This window comes from Castor canadensis, chromosome 15 (genome assembly GCF_047511655.1).
Source record: "Castor canadensis chromosome 15, mCasCan1.hap1v2, whole genome shotgun sequence".
NCBI lineage: Eukaryota > Metazoa > Chordata > Mammalia > Rodentia > Castoridae > Castor > Castor canadensis.
This window is the reverse complement of record NC_133400.1, coordinates 56,184,978-56,209,647: the sequence shown is the minus strand read 5'-3', so window position 1 is coordinate 56,209,647 and position 24,670 is coordinate 56,184,978. Positions and strand designations below refer to the sequence as shown.

At 39.3% G+C, this 24,670-nt stretch overlaps 2 protein-coding genes, 7 non-coding genes and 1 pseudogene across 48 annotated transcripts in view; 9 read left to right on the top strand and 1 right to left on the bottom strand.

Moving 5' to 3' along the window:
- Positions 1-4: 4 nt before the first annotated feature.
- Positions 5-11,206, top strand: LOC109678733 (TATA box-binding protein-associated factor RNA polymerase I subunit D-like). 31 transcript variants are annotated; one of them, XM_074056250.1, is made up of 11 exons: positions 47-204; positions 1,805-1,901; positions 2,633-3,023; positions 3,864-4,039; positions 4,321-4,375; positions 7,423-7,460; positions 7,677-7,710; positions 8,633-8,677; positions 9,023-9,070; positions 9,823-9,851; positions 10,052-11,206. In XM_074056250.1, exons 2-8 carry the CDS (start codon positions 1,831-1,833, stop codon positions 8,645-8,647), a joined length of 780 nt encoding a protein of 259 aa, XP_073912351.1. In that variant the 5' UTR covers positions 47-204; positions 1,805-1,830; the 3' UTR covers positions 8,648-8,677; positions 9,023-9,070; positions 9,823-9,851; positions 10,052-11,206. The 31 variants fall into 31 exon arrangements, with proteins under 31 accessions (XP_073912340.1, XP_073912351.1, XP_073912349.1 ...); XM_074056248.1 differs by having other exon boundaries at positions 9,468-9,851; XM_074056243.1 differs by lacking the exon at positions 7,423-7,460 and adding an exon at positions 5,104-6,382.
- LOC141417760 (small nucleolar RNA SNORA40) lies at positions 6,064-6,185 on the top strand. The gene has a single exon (XR_012442394.1). It is a non-coding gene; the product is annotated as a small nucleolar RNA SNORA40 (small nucleolar RNA).
- On the top strand, positions 7,235-7,368 carry LOC141417719 (small nucleolar RNA SNORA18). Its single transcript, XR_012442360.1, has one exon. It is a non-coding gene; the product is annotated as a small nucleolar RNA SNORA18 (small nucleolar RNA).
- Positions 7,505-7,576, top strand: LOC141417777 (small nucleolar RNA SNORD5). The gene has a single exon (XR_012442405.1). It is a non-coding gene; the product is annotated as a small nucleolar RNA SNORD5 (small nucleolar RNA).
- LOC141417690 (small nucleolar RNA SNORA8) lies at positions 8,425-8,562 on the top strand. Its single transcript, XR_012442334.1, has one exon. It is a non-coding gene; the product is annotated as a small nucleolar RNA SNORA8 (small nucleolar RNA).
- LOC141417710 (small nucleolar RNA SNORA1) lies at positions 8,793-8,925 on the top strand. Its single transcript, XR_012442354.1, has one exon. It is a non-coding gene; the product is annotated as a small nucleolar RNA SNORA1 (small nucleolar RNA).
- On the top strand, positions 9,164-9,237 carry LOC141417685 (small nucleolar RNA Z40). The gene has a single exon (XR_012442329.1). It is a non-coding gene; the product is annotated as a small nucleolar RNA Z40 (small nucleolar RNA).
- On the top strand, positions 9,583-9,696 carry LOC141417716 (small nucleolar RNA SNORA32; annotated as a pseudogene).
- LOC141417699 (small nucleolar RNA SNORA25) lies at positions 9,884-10,015 on the top strand. The gene has a single exon (XR_012442343.1). It is a non-coding gene; the product is annotated as a small nucleolar RNA SNORA25 (small nucleolar RNA).
- Positions 10,119-24,670, bottom strand: part of LOC109678738 (centrosomal protein of 295 kDa-like) — a 35,008-nt gene continuing 20,456 nt past the window's right edge. For 7 of the 10 annotated variants that reach the window (XM_074056229.1, XM_074056230.1, XM_074056234.1 and 4 more), the window contains 6 exons: positions 24,519-24,616; positions 19,449-24,237; positions 19,194-19,335; positions 14,518-14,669; positions 10,300-11,338; positions 10,119-10,220 (listed from right to left, as the gene is read on the bottom strand). Coding sequence is in view for 5 of the 10 variants with exons in the window: in XM_074056224.1 (XP_073912325.1) it covers positions 23,430-24,237; positions 24,519-24,616 (906 nt within the window). In the remaining 5 variants the exon portion in view is untranslated. The remainder of the gene's footprint in view (positions 10,221-10,299; positions 11,339-14,517; positions 14,670-19,193; positions 19,336-19,448; positions 24,238-24,518; positions 24,617-24,670) is intronic. The other 3 variants (XM_074056232.1, XM_074056231.1, XM_074056225.1) reach the window with 2 other exon arrangements.

Below are 24,670 nucleotides of genomic sequence, written 5' to 3'. Positions count from 1 at the left end.
TCGCTCCTCCCCTTCCGCTTCCTCTCTCCTCCCCCTTCCCGAAAGCTGAGTAGTCTCGCGAGATTTCGGCGGACGTCTTAGCTGGGTGGCAGGTGCTGCGCGTGGTTTTCTTCCGCGCGGTCTGAGGAGATTGGCGGCTGCGTGCGCGATGGCGAGCTGAGGTGGGTGCGGCCTGGTTCCGACCTCCGCGGGCTCAGGAAGCAGGTCAGCCAGCTGCCGCTACCGAGGGTGCGCCTGGGGGGTCCCGTCTGGGGAGGACGAGGCGGGGCACCGGGACTGCGGGCTCCGGGGCACTAGGGGTGAGCTGAGCCCCCGTGGCGCGATGGCGGTGCGGGCGTGACTCATTGTGCCGCCCAGGTGGTAAATGTCTTAGGTCTTACGTTGATTTTCAGGCACCATTATCGACGCCGTATTCCTTGCAAGAGGGTAGGTGCTTAAGGGAGGCTTTTGCCCAAGGTAGTACTTGATAGCTCCGGGAAGGTGTCACTTCTGGACACGTGGCCTGTAAAAATCTCAGAATTCCAGAAGAGGGTTTGAGCTAGTTCAAGGTGTATTTGTCATATGCCCTTAAAAAGAAATGTAGCTACAGCTATTCCATTAGTGCTAACGGACCAAATGTTAGGGGTTTTTTGGCGGCACTAGGGTTTGAACTCAGGGACTCATGCTTGCTGGCAGGCGCTCTACCACTTGAGCCACTCACTAGGCCTTTATTGTGATAAAGATCTTGCCAGCTGTTTTCCCGGGCTGGCCTCTAACCGCGAGCCTCCTGATCTCTGCCTCCTGAGAAGCTAGGGTTATAGGCGTGAACAGTTGGTGTCTCATAACTTTGAGAATTTTGCCTTTAAAAAAACTAATAAAATGCCCAATGTTAAAATTGTTAAGTGACCATGTCGTCTTCCTGTATTTGGAATATTTTGTCATTTTCCAACTTGTTAGGACTTCAATGTAAATTTTCAATTACGTTAAAGAATAAACCATTACAAACACAAAGACCTAGGGAGATGCAATAGTGAAATAGTGACCATTAGCTTTAAAAAACTTGGATTGCAGTGGGAGGGGGGAGGGCGAATATGGCGGATGTATTTTATATTCATGTTAGAAAGTAGAACAATGAAAGCTGAAATTGTTTTAAGAAGGGGAGAAGTGGGATGAGAGAATGACGGAGGGGTGAATGTAATTAAGATAATACTGTAAGCACATTTGTAAATGTCACAGTGGCTCCCCCCACAGCTGTTACATGCACTGCATTGGGTACAAGGTGGAGACAGAAAACATCAGTATGATTAGTTTGTGGAAAAGTTATGAGCTCAGTTTCTGTCAGTAACAGCAAAGATGTAATATGACACAATTCCATACCAGAAATTTTAAAGTGCATTGGATGGATATTCAAACCTAAGGATATTTCCTGGTATACAGCAGGTCCATTGTGCTTGTAAGTTTTTCCTTGGAGTTCCCCTACCTTGGAAAATAGCTTTTTGGCCACATTATCGTATTATCAGTAATTGTACATTACATTATGGCTGGTGATAAAATCTTTTATACTCAGATACATTTCTTGGAAATACAGGACTTGGATTGAATACATTTAGAGAACAAAAATGGAAAGAGCTTGTGAATGGAAATTCATCTGAAGTGGACTGTTCTAGATCTTGCCTAGGAAATGATTTTGGCCCTGATTCACATAGTCATTTGATCTGCCTTTGCTGACCTTGACCTTGAATATTAGATGTGTTCAGTACTACTGGTATGCTTCAGCATTTACTTATTGAAGCTACATCATGTACACTGTGTTTCGTAATTTCAGAAAGCTTCAAGGGTAAAGAGCAAGTGATGGTTAAATCAGAAATGGATTCTCTTGACTACATGTCATCTGATAGAGCTGTGGAAATTGAAAACCAAAGGTAAATAGACATTTACAAGGACTGACTAGCTCAGTCAACATTTACTGTATTTGATTATTGGGGAAAGTACATAATTGTATATGATTGGTGGTAAGGAATTGGGAAAGAAAATAGTGGGTAACACTGGCCTTTCTAAGTTTAATTATGTCGTTTAGTTATGACAAACAGTTTAATTCAAAGTCTGAATATATTATAGAGGAACACATTTTTAGCTTAGGGAATCAACACATTTTCTTGGTTATCTCTTCCTGACTTAAGTTTCGCCATTTACTGTGCTGTTGAGAAGATACTAGACAACTTTTAGGGAGGTTGTATTCCATAAAATAGTCTTTGTAGAGGGAGGAGGAGCAGTACTGGTAATTGATCTCAGGGCCTGGAGTTGCTAGGCAGGCAGTCTACCACTTGGTTGAACCACAGGCCCTTTCCTCCTGTTTTGCGTTCACTGGAGCTGGCAGGTGCATGCCCCCAAGGTTTTAATGGTTGAAATGGAGTCTCACTGAACCGCAGATGCTCCCAATCTCCACCTCTTGAGTAGCTAGGATTACAGACATGAGCCACTACATCTGGACAATTGCTGTGTTCATTTTGGTTATGGTCAGTACACAATGGCTGGTTGGTTCTCAGCCCATTGTTCTAAAATTATTTATTCTAGGCATGTGTTAATGAATTGGTCTTAGAACTATAGGCGTGGGATTGAGTGATCATTCAGTAAAAAACTTTTGTTTTTCTAGTGACAGCTCTTCATCTGGTAGCAGCTTATTTAAAACACAATGTATTCCTTCCTCTCCTAAACGGAGACAAAGAAATTCCCTTAGAAAATTTGATCATTCACCTGAAAGTCTTCATACAGATTCATCAAGTGACTCATCTTTAGAACCAAGACTATTGACTTTAAAAGCTATTTTTGAAAGATTCAAGAACAAGAAACGTAAAAAGAGGAAATACAACAGACAAAATAGAGGAAAATTAAGACCAAGAGGAAGACCAAAAGGAAGTAGAAGCACTAGAAGGTCATCACAAATAGATTTGAAACAAATTAAAGACAAAGGAACCGGATTCCCATTTTTACAGTGTGAAAATGGAAGAAAACCATTACCATGGAGGAAAATTTTAACCTTTGAGGTGAATCAATATTTATTTATTTTTATATATATATGGCTAGATTTCACATAGGTAAAATGTCTGAGGTCATGGACGATTAAAGAATTGGCTTAAGATACACGTGGGACGTAGTCTGCAGTTTTGAGACTACTTTTTCTATATTGTTTTTCATGTAAAGCTCACTCAGCCCTTCAGCTCAAACTTCATTTGGGTGTCTGGGTGAAACAGGAATTTAAAAAGTAGTACTCCAAGTTTGTTTATATATAAGACCCCTACCCTCATCCTGTTGTTTTTTTTTTTTTTTTTCTTCCCCTTTTCAGTACTGGGGTCTGAATTCAAAGCCTCACACTTGCTAGGCAGGTGCTCTACCACTTGAGCCACTCAGCCTTTTTGTGTGTGTTGGGTATTTTTGAGATAGGGTCTCCGTGAATTATTTGACCCTCCTGGATCCAGGATTGCAGGTGTGAGCCACTGGTGCCTAGCCCTGAAGTATCTCAAGTCATTCATGTTCAGCAGATAACTTTTTGATAAAGCTTGGATGTTTTTAGCAGTTCCTTGATAAGTAACCTAATTACATTAAGTTTGGCCAAATATCTCAAGCGGTAAATGTTGAATTAGTGTATAGTTAATATAGTTTTCTTGACAGAAACTAATTTTGTTTCAGAGGATTAGTACTTGAAAACCCTTGAAGCTTAAGGTGATTATAGCAAACCGTTGATATGCTGTCATCCAGAACTCTAGAGTGGTTAAGTCAAAATTCAGGTGTAAGGATATGTTCACCTTTTGTTGAAAAGCATCTGCTGATTCTTCAAACAAAACTTTAATTTTGTTAAGACTAAGGCATAAAAGTGTTTTTAATAGCAAGCTGTTGCAAGAGGATTTTTTAACCACATCGAGAAACTGAAGTATGAATACCACCTCAAGGAATCCCTGAAACAAATGAATGTCGGTGAAGATTTAGAAAAAGAAGATCTTGATAGCCGTAGACATAAATATTTGGATGATGATGGATCCATTTCTCCTATTGAAGAGTCAGCGTAAGTTGAATCACGTAAGAACACTGGTCATTGGTTTTTGTCTAATATAAACTTTACTGTGTATTGCCATCCGTGTTTCTGATACATAGATAGGAAACACAAACAATAGGCAAGTTAGAACTATACTTGAACCTGAGCTCAGGGCATAAGACATCCATTTTAGGTGTTAAACAGAATACTGTGTTTTTTTGTTGACTAGTATTCGTGTTACAGTTGTATGTTGACAGTGTCTAACTAGGTCAGAAGATTTGTCATTTAAAATACACATTTCCATGTTACAGAGCAGAAGATGAGATGGCACATCCTGAATATGATGAATGTGATATCAAATTGGTAGTAAGTGACTTACTCTCATTCAAGGAAGGTAGGAGTTGTTGGTACAGGAGGAATTAACATTCAGTAGTTTTAAGTTTTAGTCCACTTAAAATTTGAAACACTGAATAAATTTAATGAAGGAAATGTAAGAATACACATGCTGTTTTTTCAATAGTTGCTAATATGGGCTTTTTCCTGGGGAGCAATCCAAAGGCCTTAAGCATACTAAGCAAGCACTTCACCCTGAGCTATCCCAGCCCCCAATTTTATTTATTTATTTATGGTATGGGGAGGTTTCAACTCAGGGCCTTCATGCTTGCAAAGAAGGTACTCTACTGCTCGAGCTACAAATCCAGACCATTTTGCTCTGGTCATTTTGGAGATGGGGTCTCACCTGCATGGGCAGAACTCTGAGTCCTCTGGATCAGTGTCTCACGTAGCTAGGATTATAGGCATGAGCCATGGGTGGTTGGCATCCCTAAATACTTGTAATGAATATTGCAATGTGTAGTGTTTTTAAACCATGAAATGAAAAAATATGTAGATGTTAACTTGGGAGTTTTTAAACCTAGGTATAATTTACAGTTCCCAGTAATTAGTATAGTTATTTAGCTTATTTATTTTTATATTGTTGTATTGGGGACATTGTGACATTTACAGAAGTTCGTAGAATATATCATAGTTGAATTCACACCTCCTAGCTTAGTTATTAATGGTGTTTTTGTGTGTGTGTGTGTGTGTGTACGTAGGAGGACAGTTGTTTCATAATAAGTTCTGAATTCCCAAAGAAGATGAAGGTATATTTAGAACAAGAGAATGACGACGTTACAATGGCTAAGAGAACTTCTAAGGCTAAAAATACTGGACAGAGGACAGAGTGGCCTGAAAAGGAGACAATGTGAATATCAAGCAACATGCAGTGAAAGTGACTTCATAGGAAGAAATGATCAAAGGTTAATACCACCCTGGGGATGAAGAAGTTTTAAACCAAGAACATCCTAAGAAGAATGAGAACCTTCTGAAGAAGATGGTGAAAACAACTAAAGAATCATAAACTTTAAAACACTAGGAAAAAGCTGAGACATTGCTTCTTAAATAATAGTCTGGCTGTTTTGTCAGTGCTTATTGATTTCAGTGTAAGAAACTTAACAGGTTTTACTAAACCATTGAAACCACGAAGAGATTTTAATCCTGAAAAGAAAATGCTAGTTAAACATGACTGACATCCAGCCAAGTTCTTCTGGTTTGTTTTTTCATATTTCAATTTCTATTTTTGGCAGTATTGGGGTTTGGACAGTGTTTGGAGCTTGCTAGGTAGGCACACTATTGATTAAAGCTGGGCCTCCAGCTCACTTTGTTTCTTAAATGAGACAAGGTCTGCTATGTAGCCCAGGCTGGTCCTGGCCTCATGATCTTTCTTGCCTTAGTCTCCTGAATGCTGGGATTATATGTGTATGCGCCACGATGTCCAACCTCTACCAGCATCCTATTATACCAACTTTTTTCAGATGAAAGTAACATTACTGTAGTAAGAATTGAATTTTGGCTGGGAATGTAGTGTGAATTACAGGATCCTGAATTTCAAGGTCCTGAACTTAATCCCCAGCAGCATAAAAAATCATCTTAGCTTGTTTCAGTCACTATTTTTCTTACTGTGATCATCATTGTGTAGCTGATTAAGGTTAAATGTGAATGAGTAGTGCACGGTTAACACTTGGGTGTGTTTTTGTTTAACTTCTGGACAAAGACTCAGGTGCAAAAAATAAATCCTCTTTAGCAACCCAGAACTCGTGGTTCAGTGTGAGTTTTGATACACACAAGAAGGTATAAGGATACCTAACAGTTTAAAGTGATGGCCATTAAGGTTGACTTAAAGAATAAAGTGTAGGATAAGAAAATAACTTTCAGTTGTGTTCAATCACCATTCATGTTGTGATGCATGAAAACTTCTCAAGGCTTCTAATTTGAGACTTGAGGTCTGAAGCTGAAGACATCTTACTGTGAGTGGATCATGCTTGTCTAGATGTAGTAAGTACACAAGTCTCCAAAGTTTCATTTTATAAGACTTAGAGCTTTAATTTCCAATTACATTTCCAAAAAGCAATCAGATATGTAGTTATGTAGTATCAGGTTCATTTTACTTGAAAGGATTTGTAAGAGCTTTTGAGTTTCCAGGGTTTATGCATACATTTATCTGGAATTAATGTCAGGTGAGCTAGGGGATTTAAGTTAAATACATTAAGATAAATCTGGTAAAAATTAAGAATTACATATTTTCTTAAGTGAGACTGGGGTTTGAACTCGGCCTTTTTGCTTACAGAGAAGGCATTCCACCTGGGCCACACCCTCAGTCCATTTTGATCTGGTTATTTCGGCAGTGGGGTCTCAAAAACCAGGGCTGGCCTCCCAAGTAACTAGGATTACAGGGCATAACTGGCACCTTCCTACCTGATTTTTAAGTTATAGCCACCTAAGTTACTAACATTTTAATAAGTACTTTTCCATTTGTGAGGTGAAAATTCATCTCAGGTAAAACTGGTGATCTGGAGTGGAATATGGGAAACAGTGAAAGTGGTATTTAAATCTTTAGTTCATGTGAAGTAGCTGGTTGATGGTATTATTTAATGGCCTACACTCTCCTGAAGAGCTTGATTAAAAAGAAAATACTTTGAGGTTTATTTTGTCGGATATGGACAATGCTAAAAATTGAACCCAGGGCCTCACGTGGGTAGACAAGTTTTCTACAAGATATAGAAATGATTTCATTTTTGTGATTAAAATAGATTTTCCTGTTCACGGCTATTCTTGCATAATTTTGCCAGAGCTTATCAGTTCTTGATAATTACTAATTTTTGTACTTAAATTTATTAAAAAATAAGCATTGAGGTCTATCCCGATGGGGCTTCTGTACTATAGCCACACATCGTTGGAAACGCCTCATACAGTAATTGTGTGGTTTTGCTTTACTCACAGGGCCATTTCTTAGGTCTGTGGGAAGTAATTACAAGACAGTTACAAAGTTTGAAAGAACTGCTAATATATATACATATATATGTTGTTTACCTTAGGTATTGGCAGAAATCCACATATCCTTAGTGTGTAATAGGTAAGTTTTTAGTTGGTGATTAACGGACAGTCTTTGAAAACACAGTTCAGATGATGAATTTGATTGTTCAACTGCTGAATGAAACAGACATGAATTAAAACTTCATTCTGACAGAGCTGGAGATAGCTATTAAGGTCAAAGAGTAAACTTAGTTTTTTTTATAGTGAAGTATTTGAGTATCCTTTCTAAGTCTTTGATTTGGCACTTTCTCTGTAGGAATGAATATGATCTGAACTCATTGATGAAATGGGTAAGTGAGATAATTTCTAACTAACTTATCAAGGACTTTTTTTCTTGGTAGGAGGATTGAACTCAGGGAACACCCCTAAGTTCTAGGATTTGAAATTATAAGAATTACAAATTTGTAAGCACAGCATTCCAATACTGTTAAAAGTACATTATTTTAGGTATAAAATAAGAGCTCAGCAAAAATATTTGGTACCATATAGGACATACAGTAAGATAACTCAGGCTCAGTGTTCTGTCCCCATACCTTCTCAACAGGAAGTGGAACAGGAGAATCAAGCGTTGAGGTCAGTTTGGGCTGTATAAGAAGACCTTGTTTAAAATGTCAAGATTCTGACTAGTGTGCCTTTTATTTTATGGCTCTACTGGGATGAGAACCTATTGCCAAATTGTGCAAGACCAAACTAAAGCTCTATAGTGATTTGGCTTAATTCGATGTGCATATTATGTGGAGACCAGATAAAGATGACTAGGATTATATAGTTTGTATTTAGATACCATTCTTTTCAAGGGGTTACACCATGTGGGTAACTGGAGTTTGAACTCAAGGCCTCATACCTTCGAGGCACGTGCTCTACCATTTCAGCAATCCCTTCAGCCCAGGATTATATAATTGAAAAAGTTCTGTGGTTCCTTAGAATGACAATTTGGAAATAAGGGTCAAATTAAATTTCTCAGCTGCAGTGCAAACCTAAGAAGGTTGTTAAGTGTAGTCAAATGCGCTGTGGTATCTGCACTCAGCAGTTTATTCCTGCTGGTGTGTTCAAAGGACAGTGCAATAGAAATTCAGTACATGGCATCGTTGGTTTTCTTGCCTTTGTGCATGTTAAACCTGGTATTTAATATTGACACATTATTTTCATGGTTTCTTGCTATGAGTTTAGGTTGATACAGCTATAAATAGTAAACGCTTTTCTTTTATCTAGGGTGTCAGCACTTGAGATCCAAGAAGGTCCATCTACTCTAAAAATGTAAGGCTTTCTATTGCTTCCAGCTGCTTGTTTTCCTCCTGGCAGCGTAACAGAAGAACTTGGATAGAGATTCAGAAGTCTTTTGCATATTGCATGAATCCTCTTGAAAGGAATTTGCCTCATTCCAGATGAGAGGGGGCACTGCTGATTGGTGTCCTCGATTGGTCACTGTGGCTAAATTGAGACACAGGTCATGCTTCCATCACAGTAAATGCATTGCAGTGGTGACAGTGAGATCTGTAACATTTTGCTTAAGCTCATGGATGAAAAGATGCAATGAGAAAAACGTTTCCTAGAAAAACTTGGTATTTATAAAGTGCTTTCTATCTATAATTAATCTCCTAGGACTGAACAATAAATTGCTTCAGGAAATTAAATCCCACAGGTCCTCAGGTAAGTATTTTTAACTTGTTACTTCAAAAGCAGTGTAGGTAGTTTTGTAATGTTGTAAACCATTATTATATGTGTAGTAAATTGCCACTGATAGGATGTTATGATGATAGGCAAAATGTTCAACTGCTCTGAATTAAGCTGACTGATAATAGCCTTTCTGAACATCCATACACTGCAGAGGCTCTAAGGAACTTAAAACATGCATGCATTAAAATTAGTATTCACTGGGCACTTGTTTTCCCCTCATACCCTAACTGCCCTTGAAGTAGCAAGCCCCAGTAGTGGGATTATTCCAAAATACATTTTATAATTGAATTAAACCATTGAGAACCTAAGTTAGGTGCATTTTCAAAGTTGTTTTGTCCTTTCTGTTTTTGAAACACAAGTTTTTCCACAGATGGGGAATTTTGAAGTTGCCATCAATAATTCCAATCTGCAATTCAAGTGGCCATATTAAAGACGAAGCCCAAATTTTGTGGCAAGTAATTTTTTAGATACCTACAGGGATAAGATGGTCATTACCAAGGCTTTTAGAATGCAGTTTGCTGTGAACATGACCATAAAGAAATTTCCCACTAGGTTTTCTATATGCTACTTTGTTAACAATCAACCTACTGGGGACACTACTGCCCAATAAAATAACCACACAATGGTTTTTCTAATGGTAACTTCATTACTAATGAGATTTTGTAACAGTCAAATACTGTGCAACATTTGTAATTGTCTTTCTTGGTTATGTTTTTGTCATGCAGGACAACTGGATTAAGCATCTTTTAAAGAGGTATGCACACATGAGAGAAATCTAATGTATGTAGGTCATTTCAAAGAGGGCTTTTAGGGCTGTAAAACCAAGAGCTCTTAACGCTGTGACCTGAGATTGAATTTCTCTATGGGATGCCACAGTCACTCAGCAGTAGTGCTGTGCTTTGCTGAGGAGATGGTGAAATGGAAAAGTGTTGTAATTCTGTCACTCTCTTTTAGGGCTATCCTGGAAGAAAAATCAACTTTAAAGGTGATGTCGATGTGCAGTAAAACCAACCAAAACATGTAAAATTATTAAATATTTTATTGACATTAAATAATTTTGCCTAAAAACACTGTAAAAAGTCAGTCAGCATGTATTTTTGGCTCGAAGTTTCTCTAGTGTTTTCTGTGGAAGGAATAAAAATTAAATCATTTCCATATACTTTTTACTTTAAACATCAAAAACTGGGGGATACCCTGCTCACCTTGTGAAATTCTTTTGCTCTTGCTCTGTTTTGAACATTTTCACTTCAGCTAGTTGATCATATAATCTGTAAGAAGCTGATGTAGAATTAAAAGAAAACAAATATTGCAGAACAGTGAATCACAGTGAAACAAAAACTATCTGAGAGCCCTTTGATGTCTGAGGACTTGTGTCTTTCTTTCCTCAGGAAGCAGTGCTCTAACTTTATTTACACCCCTGAGGTGACTTACAGATGAGCCTGAAAAAAGATGAATAAGTAAACAAAATAAAAGGGCTGGCAGATATTGGGCAAGGCTCCAAATTAAAGGTTACTTAAAGAAGATACTATACCTGTACAGGGTTGAAAATTTACAGTTTTACTCTGTATTTCCTTCTGCCTCTAAAAGGCTTTCTCCATAAATGACTTTTTTCTCTTTACAAATGGTTCTTGTAAGTTCCCTGATAATGGCTGCAAAATTGGGAAGATTTTGTTAAAATCTTGCTAAATATTTTCACCTCATTTAGCAGTTATATGTAGAGGTGAATGAAATACCTGTAGGCTTGTTCTCTGATACAGCTGGACAATCTGGGGTTTCTGATAGAAGAGGCAGAAATTCACCCACCTAGTTGGAAAAGTCACAGATGAGTTTGTATGGTTCGTAGTTTATAGATCAGGTAGGCCTTGAATTACCCTACACCTGACTTGTTGGTTCTGTACCTGCAGATCATCCACTTTCTCATCCTTTTCTTGCTGTTGCTGAGAATATTTACTACACATGCACATATTCGACAAATACTTTCTTCCAGGTGTGTTATGAAAAAGGTAGATGGTCGAACTATATGAATCCTACATATATAGAGGCGTTTTCCTATGAACTGTCAGTTTCTGCTCTCTAATGTTCAAATGCTAATAAATTTACCTGAACAAAGCTTTTTGTCTCGTTCTCTCTGTTCTCTTCTAGCGTTAAGTTTGCAAAACCTGCTTCAGCAATACTGATGTCACTGGTGCTTACTAAAGTGAGTTCTGGTTCTTCCATTATACCACGGCCAGATTCTGTTTCCTGGGCAATGGAAAAAAGGAGGAAAAAAGCCTTAGAACATTTGGTACAAAAATATTAGAGGGGACTGTGGGGTTCTCTCTGCTTTTATTATTTTCAGTTTGAGGGCCTCATGCTTGCTGGGCAGGTGCTCTACCACAAAGTCCTACAAATGACTTGGAGAACCAAGCAGGTTAACAATGAATTCATTCTGGAGTTTTTTCATGGTTGTTGCTTCTCTTAGCATTTAAGTTTCTCCTGAAAAGGAGCTTGAGTTCTATTTACATGAGAGATGTCACTTACCCAGACTGGAATTGAGCTCTGGAATGAAAATGACTCAGGACTTCTAAGGGGCTCTAGTTGTGCTAGTTGAGATAGGTTTCTTAGGGCTTTTGGAGTTTCCTTAGTTGAATTCTCAAAATATTTTTCACTTGGTGTCTGAATTGAAGTTCCCATTTCCACTGTTCTTGCCCATAATTGAGAGTCCATTTCTTCTCCATGTGGATTTACAGCTAAAACCCTACAGGTTATATTTTTATCTTCTGTGAGTCCTTGACTTTGTAATACTGTATCAATCTCTCTTTTTGAAAGTTCTTCAAAGCCCAACCTTTCTTCTCTGCTTTCTAGTTTTGAGCTCTCACTAGAGGGTGAACCACATGGAGTACTATGCTGTACTCGTAACTGATCTAACACAGTAGTGTCATCAGATGAACTGCACATGGAACTTTGGAAGTGAACGCTTTTTTTTTTCCTGGTCTTAATTATTGGAATTATTATTTTAATTACTTCGCAACTAAATATTCCATTATAAGCTTGCAAAACAAAATATTCTGGAAATCAGTCTTCCCCAGATCATCCTCAAAGGCAACCAAAGAACTGTAACCCGTCAGCTTCCAAATTTTGTCTCCTACCTGGTAGTATAGGAGTGCGCCAGGTTGTTCTGGGGCCCTCACAACGCTTTGTAAAAAAAAGCCCAAAGTAGCGTTTAAAGGGTTAAAATGTTTCCAAACAGGATTCTTTACAAAAAAGATAACTAGGAAACCAACCAACACGAATTCAAAAGAAAGGAAGAAAAAAAAAAAAAAACCTGTATCACCAAAAGAATGTAAGTTGTCTTCATCTCAGGGGAAGAAATCTATTTTAAATTTACAACCCCCAAATTGAGGCTCGCGGATAAAACGACTGGCAGGACTCTTCGGAGAGCTCCCGCGGCCCCTCCCATCAAATCCACGCTCTTAAAACACATGGCTTCTTTCTGCCCACAAAATGCAGCCTTGCCCCAGAATAATTCCATTTAAAAAGCCCCCACCCGCAAGGCAGCATTAATCTACTTTGCAAACATGCGTTCCACTCTGCGCTTTACGATTTTTTTTCCAACTCCGTCCCTCTCCCCTCCCCCCCAGAGCGAAGGCGGCCTCGCAGTAGCTGGGCCGGTGCAGACAGTCCCTGTCCAGCTGCGGCGCGGCGCAGTCCCCCGGTCCGTCTGCGCCTGCCGCTGCCAGCCAGCCGGCCGGCCCAGGGTCCCGCTGCAGCCGCCACCTCCGCCACCGCGGTCCTGGCACTTGGCGGCGTTACAAGCCGAGGCCATGTTGCCGCCGCCGTGGGGACCGAGGCTTCCCGGGCGGCCTGGCGCGCCGCTGCTGCTGCGGACTCCCGGCGCGACTGGGCTCTGGGTTCGCGAGGACACTGCTGGCCGCGGGCTGCTCGGGCTCGGGCTCTGGTTGACAGACCTGCTGCTGCTTCTCCTGCTCTGCTCACACGGCCGCTGCCGGGGACTCAGACCCTGCGTCTTCCATTGCCACATTGCGCAGGGGTCCCCGAGGTCTCTGCGGTCACCGCTGCCCACATCCAGTTCGCGGGAGGGCGAGAGCGGCGCGCGGAGCAGCGCCTGTCCTTCCGGCGCTTCCCGGGCGCTCAGCGCGGTCCCCAAGTCCCCCTTACCCGCCCCCCGCCCGCCCTGCAGCTACCCCTTCACTGCAGAAAGCGCCAGCAAATTCCCGCTGGATCAAATTCTGCGCCTCATGCATGTTAGGCAAGTGCCCTACCACTGGGCTGTACCACAGCCTTTCAAATTATTTTTGATCTGCAGATAAAGAACCTTTAAGATGACAGATAATTGTAATTTTTTTCTAATACCCTTTTATTAAGAAGTCTCATTCATGTTTGCTTTTGGTGTGCGTTTTCCCTCCATGCCTGAACAGGTCAAGACACCCAAGTTCTGTTCAACTATAGTATATTCCTGGGAGTCTTTGGCTAGAGGACATATAGATGAAAGGAAAATACAAGTATACGCTGGCGTAATCTAAAGGAATGATGTAACAGTTTTATTTTAAAATAAGAATTATAATGTACTAGAAATTCTGTATGTTATGTTTACTTTAACCTACAGTTCAAAAAGAAGATGCTAAAGTCAATTTTTTTCTATAAACCCTCAAGAAGAAAATCATCTCATTCTATTTAACTACAGATATAGCTACGATACCAATTATCTGAATATATGTGACAGCTAAAATTAAGAAATCTGGGTAGAAAGTTAACCATTTAAGAGGTGTGTCACATATAACAGAGCAGTGCTACAACTCTGTAAGGTCAGTAAGCAATATTACACAGAAAATAGCTTTCTGTATACATGTATACACCCAAAAGCAAGAAAATTACCATCGGTTATTACCAGGTAGTAGCATTAATTGATTTAAAGTTCCTTACAATTATTTTCCAAATATTTACAAATGAAGCAGCTCATTTAGAATCCCACAGAGAGAATTTTTAAAATATCTCATAATACTTGACTTACAATGTGGACTCTTACAAATAGGCTTAAACATAAAATTTATGGAGCTGCCAACTACATAAACTCATCCTGATATACTTCCTGTTGGTATTTATTTAATAAAACATTTTAAAAGCAAAGCTACTTATTTTCAATTTACTTCAAGTCCCTCAATTTTCTGTACAAACATAAATACATGCTTATTTTAAAAATCTACAATATATGAGCATACAGAATAGAAAATGAAACCACATCTCCAACAAAGGTAAGCCTGTATCAACACTGATGACTACCAGCCCAGGTAATTTTTTATGCATAGAACAACAGAGTATGGGTGTACCATACAGTCACTATCACAAATAACCCTACAGCAATTCTTTTTTGTCCATGTATCCTTGTGCATAATTCCACTTTCAATTTCTTTACCTCTCACCTGCTTCATCAGAGTCATCACTTTTGATGCCTTCTGGACAGGTAGTTGTTGACAACCAAACGGGTCATGAGCAAGTGGACTCCCAAGGAAACTTTGTTCTCGGCTTATTGAGACCCTTATGGGGTCTCTGTCTTGAAGAAAATTTGGTTTACCTGAGAAGTAGTAAAAAAAATTGACTTACTAAATTTCCACTTAAGTTTCCTGAGTGAGTTAAAACTAAAATGGCAATTTAGATAATTAGGTAAAAATCTAAACTCTTAAAGACCCCACTTATGTAGAAGAAAAATAATGACTGTTTATCTTTCAGTCAGGCCTTTATTTTAAATTTTACTAAGATTTTAATGATATCCCTACTACCTTACTCGATTATGTATCAGTGGTGATTAATCACATGAAAAAAAATACCTGGATCTAGTAACTATCAGTAGTGTTTAAGATATAATATGCATAAATGATAGACATAAAGTTCAAAAATAGCCACAACAAAATAGGAGCTTAGGGAATAGTAATTAGGAGGGCATGAGGAAAGCCCCATAAAGGACCCTCCAATGTTCCAGTTCTTGTCCTGGGTGTTGGTTACATGGTTATTTCAGTTGTTTATCTGATTTCAGTGACTTATTTTACTGATAAATCACTGAAATAAGCACCTCTGAATGTTATGCTTTGACACAAAAATAAGTAATCAAAGGAATGTGCAATACTGTAAGGAAGTAAGCTAATTTACTGTGCAGAACCCAGAAAAAAACTTGGGAATTAAAGGCACCAGGTATTACAAAAGGAAGACACTCATTTTCAGGGACAAAAAACACAGATAATGTTTAAAACTATGTACTTGGAACATTAGATCTTCCGGTCTCCTGCTATCCCTGTCCTTCAACATCATCCCCAGAGGAGACTGAAAGTTTATCTTCTGGAGAAACTGAATTTAATACGCTCCGAGTTCAGGGTGATGAGGCACAGAAAGAAGGAAAGTGTAGAAGGGAGTGACAGAATGCCATAAGGAAAATCAGGGTTAGTAAAGAAAGTCTGCATCAACTCAGGCCCCCAATTCTGGCTCTCTAACACTTAAGTCAGGCTTTTGCTGTCATTAGAGGATCTTTCTTTACAAAGAAAAAGAACTATAGATATTACATTGAGGGTCCTTGATGAAAAAGTCACACCATTCCCCATGAAGTCCAGCAATTAAATAAGAATCCATCCATAGGACCTCCATACAGTCCTCAGCATCTCACTCAAATATACAGAAGAAAGCCTGTAAACTATTAGACAAAAGTCACACACACACACATACAGGGGGGAAAAAAAACCCACCAACTCAAAATGAGAAAAGCAGAACCCAAATCAACAACTAAAAATGTAAACATGAGGCCCTCTTGGAAAAGTAACTAAATCAAAAAGGGCTGGGGCATGGCTCAAGTGGTAGAGCACCTGCCTAGCAAGTTCAACGTTTGGAGTTTAAAATCCCAGCACTCTCAACAAAGAAAAAAAATTTAAATATTCTGCATTCATGAAACAATAGCAGAACATTATACATGAAAAACAAGAGAAAAAAAGAACCTCTTGAAAATACAATTTGATAACCAAAACAAAAGTCCAGCATATTGGGATAAAAGAGTTAAGGAAATCTGCACAGAGAGCAAAAGCAAAATAAATGAACTACTGGGGAAAGGAAGACTTGGAAGATTATACAGATCAACATTTTCAACTTTGTCAACCCCCAAAGAGTCTACTTAGATTTTTCCCCACCTCTCTATCTGGCGGACCCGAATCAAAGTTTAATAACTACAGATACAATGTATAGCTGTGCTTTTTAAATGTACACATTTTAAAAAGGAAGTTTTCTCACCTCCACTCCCAAACCAGTTTTATATCCCCCCTCTTCAAGCAAATAACACTTTGCTCTAAGAATGACCTTGCTTACCACCTGTAATCCCAGCTGTTCAGTGGAGATCAGGAGGATAACCAGGCAAAAAAGAGCAAGATGCCCATCTCAACCAGCAAACCGGACATGATGGCTCAAGTGAGCGTTGATCCTAGCTACAAGGGAGGCCATAGGGAGGATCATCTCTAGGTCTGAGGCACCAGGCAAAAATGCAAGACCCTATCTGAAAAAATAACTAAAGCAAAAAAGGACTAAAGGCATAATTCAAGTGCCTGCCCAGTAGCATGAGGCTCTAAAAAAAAAAAAGGACCTCGGTAAAGCCATCCAACTTTCAACTAAAAAGGTTTTCATGGCAGAGGAAACAGTGTCAACTTCACAGAAAATTGTATTTAGAGGTGTAGGTATTAAGAGAATGTAGAAGGATAGCCATCCATTCTACAGAAACTGGAAACTAGGAAAACACTGGGAGTAATGGTACTCATCCAAGAAAAAAATGACTGCCTGAAGTAAGTAAGTAGTAGTGGAAATGGAAAGAACTGGGCAAATTTAGGAGTTCACAGAGTGGAATTGAAATTTGGTGACTTATTTATTGGGTGTTGGAGAAGGGTATAGCCAAGGGAAAGGCCAAGCCTTCCCATCTGAGTTCTATTCACCAAAGGTGGTAGGGAGGAGCTGAAAGACAAAGGAGATAAATTGATTTTCCTTTATACAAGATGACATTTTTGAGGATTCCCTCATAGCCATTCTGAATTAGGCGAACTGTTCAATTCCTCAACAGCTGTGGTTTATCAAATGCAAAACAGTTAAAAAAGCTTCCAAAGCCTAGGAATAAATAAAATCATTACTCTGTAAGTTCCACAAGATATAATAAAAGAGCAGAAAGTGCAATGATTCTTAAGACTTACTCTGAATTTCCATCTTCCTTAATTCTCTCAAACAGAAAAAGGCTGAAGACCAAAACAGTTAATTGTAACACAATACTTCTATGTATGTTGCTAAGAAATATAAAAAAGCTCATTTACACACACTCCTTTTAAAAAAAAAAAGAGAGATTTGCTAACTGGGCACAATGCCTCACATCTTAGCTGTCTCAACTTGACATCACTTAGGCCATCGTAAACTGTTTGACCTCCCACAGAGACGGACACTCCAAGGGAAACATCTTATTTCCTAGCACCTGTGCCAGAACAAAAGCCCTAGCTCGACTGCCCCCAGCAACTCCTATTCTTGCCATTGGTCTATAAATGAAATGCCCTGGTTCCTAGCACCTGTATCAGGACACAAGGCCCAGTTCCTTGATTACCCCTAGCAATGGACAATGGACAAGTCACAATGGGAAATCCTCCCTGACCCGTTACTAGGTCCTTCCTTTCCTATAAAACCCCCCAGTCTGTAAGTGACAGTGGACTCTAGCTCTCTGGCTGGAGAATCCCTCTGCAGGTTTCTTCTCCTGAATGAACGTGTGCTGATGTTGAGCCATGTCTTTGTCTATCTCTCTGTGCTTTTCAGTCTACTTGGAAGGCAGAGCTGAGGAGGACAGAGGTTCAAGGCCAACCCATTTCAACCAACAGCTGGGCATAGTGATGCACGTTTGTCATCCCTGAGTCATGGGAAGCATAAATAGCTCTTGGTCTAGGCTGGCCCTGGCATAAAGAAGATCCTATTCAAAACAGAACTAAAGCAAGGGCTGGGGGGTGCAGCTAAAGTGGTGGAGCTCCTGCCTGCAAGTGTTAAGTCCCTGAGTTCAAACCTCACTACTCCAAGAAAAAAGATTTGCTTTAATAACTCTGATCAAGAAAATTATTTGATTGAGTCTGAAATCTAAAAAAGATTATGAAATTCAAAGAACTGCTTACAAAATACTGCAGGTTGGAATTTTTATAGGTAAGAAATATGGTAAGGGAGTATGGTTTGTTCTAATTATCCTTAAAGCCAGGATTCCTTTGGGGGTTTTTTGGCAGTAGGGAACTGAGGGCCTTGCTTTCCTTGGCAGGTGCTCTACCACCTGAGCTATACTGTCAACCCTTTTTTGTTTTACTTATTTTTTGGTAGGGCCTTGGCTTTCTTGTTAGGGGCTGACCTCCCACTGTGGCCTCCTTCTACTTAGGGCTTGCTGCCTAGCTGTGATCACAGGCACATTACCACCAAGCTCCATCATCCTCTGCTTATTTGTTGAGATAGGTCTTGATAACCTTTTACCCAGATCGACCTTGAACTTTAATCCTTCCACTCTCCACCTCTGGAGTAGCTGGGATCACAGGCTCAAAGCACCATGCCCAGTTCCTAAGGATTTTAAACATCATAATCAGCAGTGAAAAGAAAATCAGGAAGAGTATTAAAGTAGAAAAGTGGCAAGGAAAAAGAGAAAAAAGAACTGAGTCACATCTTAAACATGTTTAGAAGAAAGACAGGAATGGAAGCAGAGGGAATAAGAGTGTCAGAATATGGGATAGTGAAGATTTTTGTCTGCTGTAAAATGGTCTCCCCTTATATAAAATTTAAAAAAAAAATAGTTACTTAATGGTACGTTTTTTAAATCTAAGTTTTAAAAACTATTTTAAGTAAAAAAAGTTTCTCCTTGGGCTGGGAGCATGGCTCAAGTGGTAGAGCACCTGCCTAGCAAGCACGAGGTCCTGAGTTCAAACCCTACTACCACCAAAAAGAAACAAAAAAACCAAACTTTTCTTCTCACAAGTAGTCAAAGGCTAAGTGTCGTAGATAAATTTTGGTATCCTGAAAAAAATGTAGAAAACTGGCAAAGCATTAAAAAACTTTCATCCAACCATCTATTCACCTGGTGTAGAAGGTCTGCCACTTGCTGGTGATTCCACTTCTTGTATAGCACTAAGTTCATGTTGGTTTAAGTCCAGTCCACATTTAACTGGCTATAGGTGGTTTTGAGGCATTTCTACTTGGTTCTTTGTCCAGATGCTCACCTACCGAGAGAACAAGTTAAGCACAATGAAGATCAACCATATTATTCTCCAAACAGCAGACTGCAGGGGATGAAAGCAAAAATAATCAGCAGAATTACAATAAATGCAATCACCTTACTCTGTTGTGAGGCACTAGCAGCTTCTGAAAGCAGATGGTTATTATCAGAGGTGTTCCGATCTGCGTAACTATTGCTTTCCTGATCATCTCTTGGTAAGTCTTGAATATTTGGAAGGCACTCTCTGAGCTGCTCCATCTTCTGCATTCTTAAACCAGTTTCAACTGTAGGCTGACTTGCCTGAAAAAGTGGACAGATGAGAGTGGGGATGACACATGTTGAGATTATGTGAGGAGTGCACTACATTTAGATCTCCCTTCTTACATTAGAACCTTGAGCAAATAACTAGTTCCATCACTCACATGACTACAATTTTATTCATAGATAAAACATGAGATATGATTCTAATATTAAAAAATTGATCTTCCCATTGAGAAGTACAACCACTCACAGCCCTGGACATAAAAACTTAGCTTCCTCTATACCTCTCCACAAGAGATTATACCTGGGTATTCCTCTCTGCTTTAAACAGGCATTAACTTCTCTTGGACTCAACCCAAGTTCTCCCGAACTTCAAAGAGTTGTAGAACTCTGTTTACACTTAAATAATGAATTTAAGAAATGGCCGACTACAACATGGATACATTCATATTCAGGAGAAAGCCCTCTTGTCTTCCAAGAACTATGGTAACTGTCTGAGTGACTAAGCCAGTCTTCTCAACAATTCAGATGCAGGTCCAGCTCTACATCAGCCTACAACCATGCTAGCTTTTTAACAAGTGAAAGCAATGTCAATTAAGGAAAAAGAGAGTATTGAATTGATTCACATATAATGTCAACAAAGTGCTATAAAGAACCCAAGGTTTGCTATGACATAAGAAACTTTCTGCTAACCAGTTATGTCTACAATTTTAATCTATAGTAAACTTAAAATTCCTTATAACAAAGTATCAAATAAGAAACTATATACAAGGTGTGGCTCAAATGGTAAAGTACTTGTCTAGCAAGCACAACATCCTCAGTTCAAAACCCAGTACCACAAAAAACAAAAAAACAAAAAAACAAAACATCTATTCTTACTGGGCATGTAGCTCAGTTTACAGTGTTTACCTATCAAGCACAAGTCCCTAGGCTCCATCCCAGCACACAAAGGCAAACAAACAACAAAAGTTTATATTCTTTCATGGTGTTAGCATTTAAAATTAGTTGGGTTCTAACTATTAATCTCATAAACACCATGAGGTAGATGAATTTTAATTTCTACATTGTTTAGGGTAGAAAATAAAAGCACAGGTGAGATCAAATCACTTACTCTCAATAATTCAACACTTGTAGGCCGAGAATTAAATGTGAGTCAGGTTTAAACCTCTACTGTTTAATACTAAGGTATTTAAGTCTAAAACATATCTGACCATTATTAAAGAAATCCTTCAGGGTCTCTTGATGTTTCTGTATCTGCTGTTACAATGCTGTTTGTCTCAGTACAAGCGATTCTTCTTGGGCTTTTTGACTATAATGCAAGACTCTCTGTAGATCCAACTGCTTCTTAAGACCCACGTTATCTTGCTGAGCTGAGAAAGGCTGTGAATAACTCAAAAGCCTATCTTGAAACGCTGGTGTCACAGAATCACCTGAGGGAGCTGCATGTTCATTTTTAGAATACAACTCACAAATGCTTTTAGATTTAGCTTCTGCAAAAGGCAGTGGAATGAATGAATGATCTGTTTCCTTGGATAGCAATAAAGAGGGGACAGCATACCCAGCAGATTTATTTTGTTTGTTTAAAAGCTCTGCCTGGGGCTTCTCATTAGGACACACCTCCCTTTCTAAGTCCAACAGCACTGTCCAATTCCCTTGCTGAGGCAGAATAGGCTGTGAAGGGCTCAAAAGCCTATCCGATTGCCTTGGGATCTCGGTATCACTGCTTTTGGTTTGGAAAGACGTTTGGGTTCCTTCAGAGTCAGCAACAGGCAGGGCTACCTGGGATGAAAATGAAGAGGAACTGACCTGCTCCGATGATACCCTTTTCTCCAATTTACTTAATCTTTGCAAAAGCAGTTCTTCTTGGAGTTCCTGTCCAGATTGAATGGCTTTCCTTTGTACATCTAAGTGCTGCTGATGCGTCTTCAAATCACCATGGTGAGACTGGATAAAATGTTCAGAAGATACCTTTTCCTCAAATTTAAATTGTCTGGGCAACACTAATTCTTTCTGGCTTTTTTTAACAGAAGGAAAAGAACTTGTCTGTGCATGCAAGTGTTCTTGAAGTACAATCAAATTATCTTGTTGAGATAAAACAGTACGTGATAAACCCAGCAGCCTATCAGGAGAAATCAGCGTCTCGGAATGACTTCAGGAGGTTGTATTATTACTGTTAGTTGGACAAAGTTCTTGAGTTCTTTCAGATTCAGTAAGAGGTAATGAAGCAAATGAATGCTGTGAGGAAGAGGTACCGACCTGTTCAGGAGATAGTCTTCCCTTCCAACGTCTCTGTTTATGTAAAAGTATTTCTTCCTGAGCTACCCATCTAGATTGAATGATGGTTTCCCTCTGTGCAGCTACTTGTTCTTGAAGTGCCTTCAAATTACCTTGTTGAGGCTTGATGCACTGTGCTATCTTCGAAAGCCTGTCCTGCAATTCTGGGATCTGAATATAGCTTGCAGTTATTTTATTATTACTGTCTATTGAAACAGGTTCCTGGGTTGTACCAGAGTAGGCAGAAGGTAATGATGTAAATGAAAGCTGTCCTAACTGAGGTATGAATGAAGATAAGCCAGTTTGTTCCTGGGTTGTACCAGAGTAGGCAGAAGGTAAGGATATAAATGAAAGCTGTCCTGATTGGGGTATGAATGAAGATAAGCCAGTTTGTTCAGAAGATGTATTATCTTGGGTTTTCTGGCTAAAATGAAAGGCTTCTTTCTCTGTGGCTAGACATTCTTGGTGTTCTTTCAAATGACCTTGTATAGGTAGTGTATCTTGTGAAAATCTCAAAAAACTTTCCTGAAGTCTTAGAATCTTAGAATGGCTTAAAGGACCTGTACTGTTACTCTTGATCGACATAAACTTCTGTAAACCTTCAAATTCAGCTGCCTGGGATGAAGAGGAGGTGCCAGGCTGCTCAGAAGAAATTCCTTTTTCCAGTTCACTTTGTTTATATACAAATTCCTGAGTTCCTTGTCTAGCTCCAAGTATTACCCTCTGTATATGTGACTGTTCCTGGAATGTTGTCAAATTTTCTTGCCTTGACAGACCATGCTGTGGAAAGCTAAGAGACTTATCCTGAAATGTTGGAATTATCAAATGGCTCGAGGGAATGATGTTCTGAAATCTCCGAGGCTCAGCTTCGGTAGAAGCTTGAGAAGCGTCTAAATGTTGAGCTGGTGAGACAGGCATATTGTCCCTCAAATTCCTTTGTCTATGTAAAAGTAATTCCACTTGAGCATCAGGTCTAACCTGAAGCATATCCCTCTGTGTGGTCTGCTGTTCTTGGAACAACTTAAAGTTATCAGATAGAGGTGGGAACGGCTGTAGGAAACTCGAAGATCCATCCTGAGATCCTGAGATTTCAGACTGGCTTGAGAAAAGCCCTTTCTCTTTAGATTTTGTATTAGCGAAAGGTAGTAAAGTAAACATGTGCTGAGTTACTTGCTGTGGCAGAAAAGAGGGCTCAGCCTGTTCAGAACATAGCTTTCCATCCAATTCATTCTGTTTATGTACAAGTAAGACTTCCTGGGCTTTGCACCTAGCCTGAAGGACATCCCTCTGAATATTCAAATGTTCTTGGAGAAATTTTAAATTACTTTGCTGCAATACCATAGGCTGTGAAAAATGCAAAAGCCTGTCCTCCCATTGTGCAAGCGCAGGATTACCTGAGGGGAGCACAGAAGCTCTGTTGGCTGGAGAAGAATCCTGGAATCTCCCAGGTTCAGCTTTGGCAGAACTCAGTAAAGCACATGAATCTATAGCCACCACGGGGTGGAGTGCAGAGAGACCAGTGTGTTCTTCCAGTTCTTTTTGTTTATACAAAAGCAGCTGCTCCTATCTTGCCTGAAGAATACTCTTCTGTAGTTCTAACTGTTTTTGAAGGGCCTTCAAATGACCTTGCTGGGCTGCGATAGTCTCTGAGGATGTCAAAGGATGATCGTGTATTTGGCTGATTGGAGAATGGCCTATGGAAACTGTACTTTTGTTTATGATTGAAAGGGGTTCCTGAGTTTTTCCAGACTCAACTTTAACAGGGAGAAAAGTAAAAGAATGTTCAGGTGCCAGTGGTAGGAATGAAGATGGTTCAGTGAGCTTAGAGGATATATTTTCACTGTCATCTGATAATATTTGTTGAGATTCTAAAGCTTGAAAAGTTGGTACCCTAAGTGTTTCAGGTATTTCTATAGCACCCTGTAATATCTGTGGCTGATCATATGACAAAGCCCCTGAAAGTTTATGAGAATCTTTAGGGACCAATTTATAGTCTCTCTGTTGTGTTTCAGTCTTAGAGAACTGCCTTAGATATTCCTGTGATTCTATGTTGGCTAAAACATCTGAAGTTCTTACTATTTCTGTTGTTTTTATCTGTCTTTGTGGAAAGTGATTTTGTCCTGGTACCTGAATATGATCTTGTTCTAATTTAGAAATCTGTATGGGTTGCATGTTAAGACTTAACTTGAGTCTCTGACTTTGATTCCAATGCTCTGATGTAGCAGTATGTTTTTCAGATTTCTGTCGTAGTATTGATATAACAGAATCAGATATCAAAGATGTGGCTGACATGGATGGATACCTTCCTTTTAATATAGTTTGATACTCTAGTAATCGTTTCCTGGCAGTTTCAACAGATTGCTTGTGTAACCTATCAAAAACAAGTAGAAAAACAAGTAATTATTATTTTTTTTAATGAACGAAAAATGTCTTACATTCTCAAGTGTTTATAAATTCAATTTAATAAACAGCAATCTAGGACTGTCTATGATCATGATGGAAAGGGAACAACACTCCTACTGCCCTTGGGGAAATCTCTATCCCAACCTATCTTGGGATACGGAGACTCCCAGCTAGAGTCTCACATAAACCATATAATAAATCCTGAAGACACAGCACACTGTCACACAGAAATTATGCTTAAACTAATACCTGTTTTGTTGTAAAAGCTGCTGTTGATAGTTACGAATCATCTGCCTATGTCCATCTTCATCAGAAATAACAGTGCATGATGCCAGAGCAGTGCCAACCTAAAGAAGAAAAAACTAATTACAAGACACACTTTGGAAGCAAGTACTAAAATA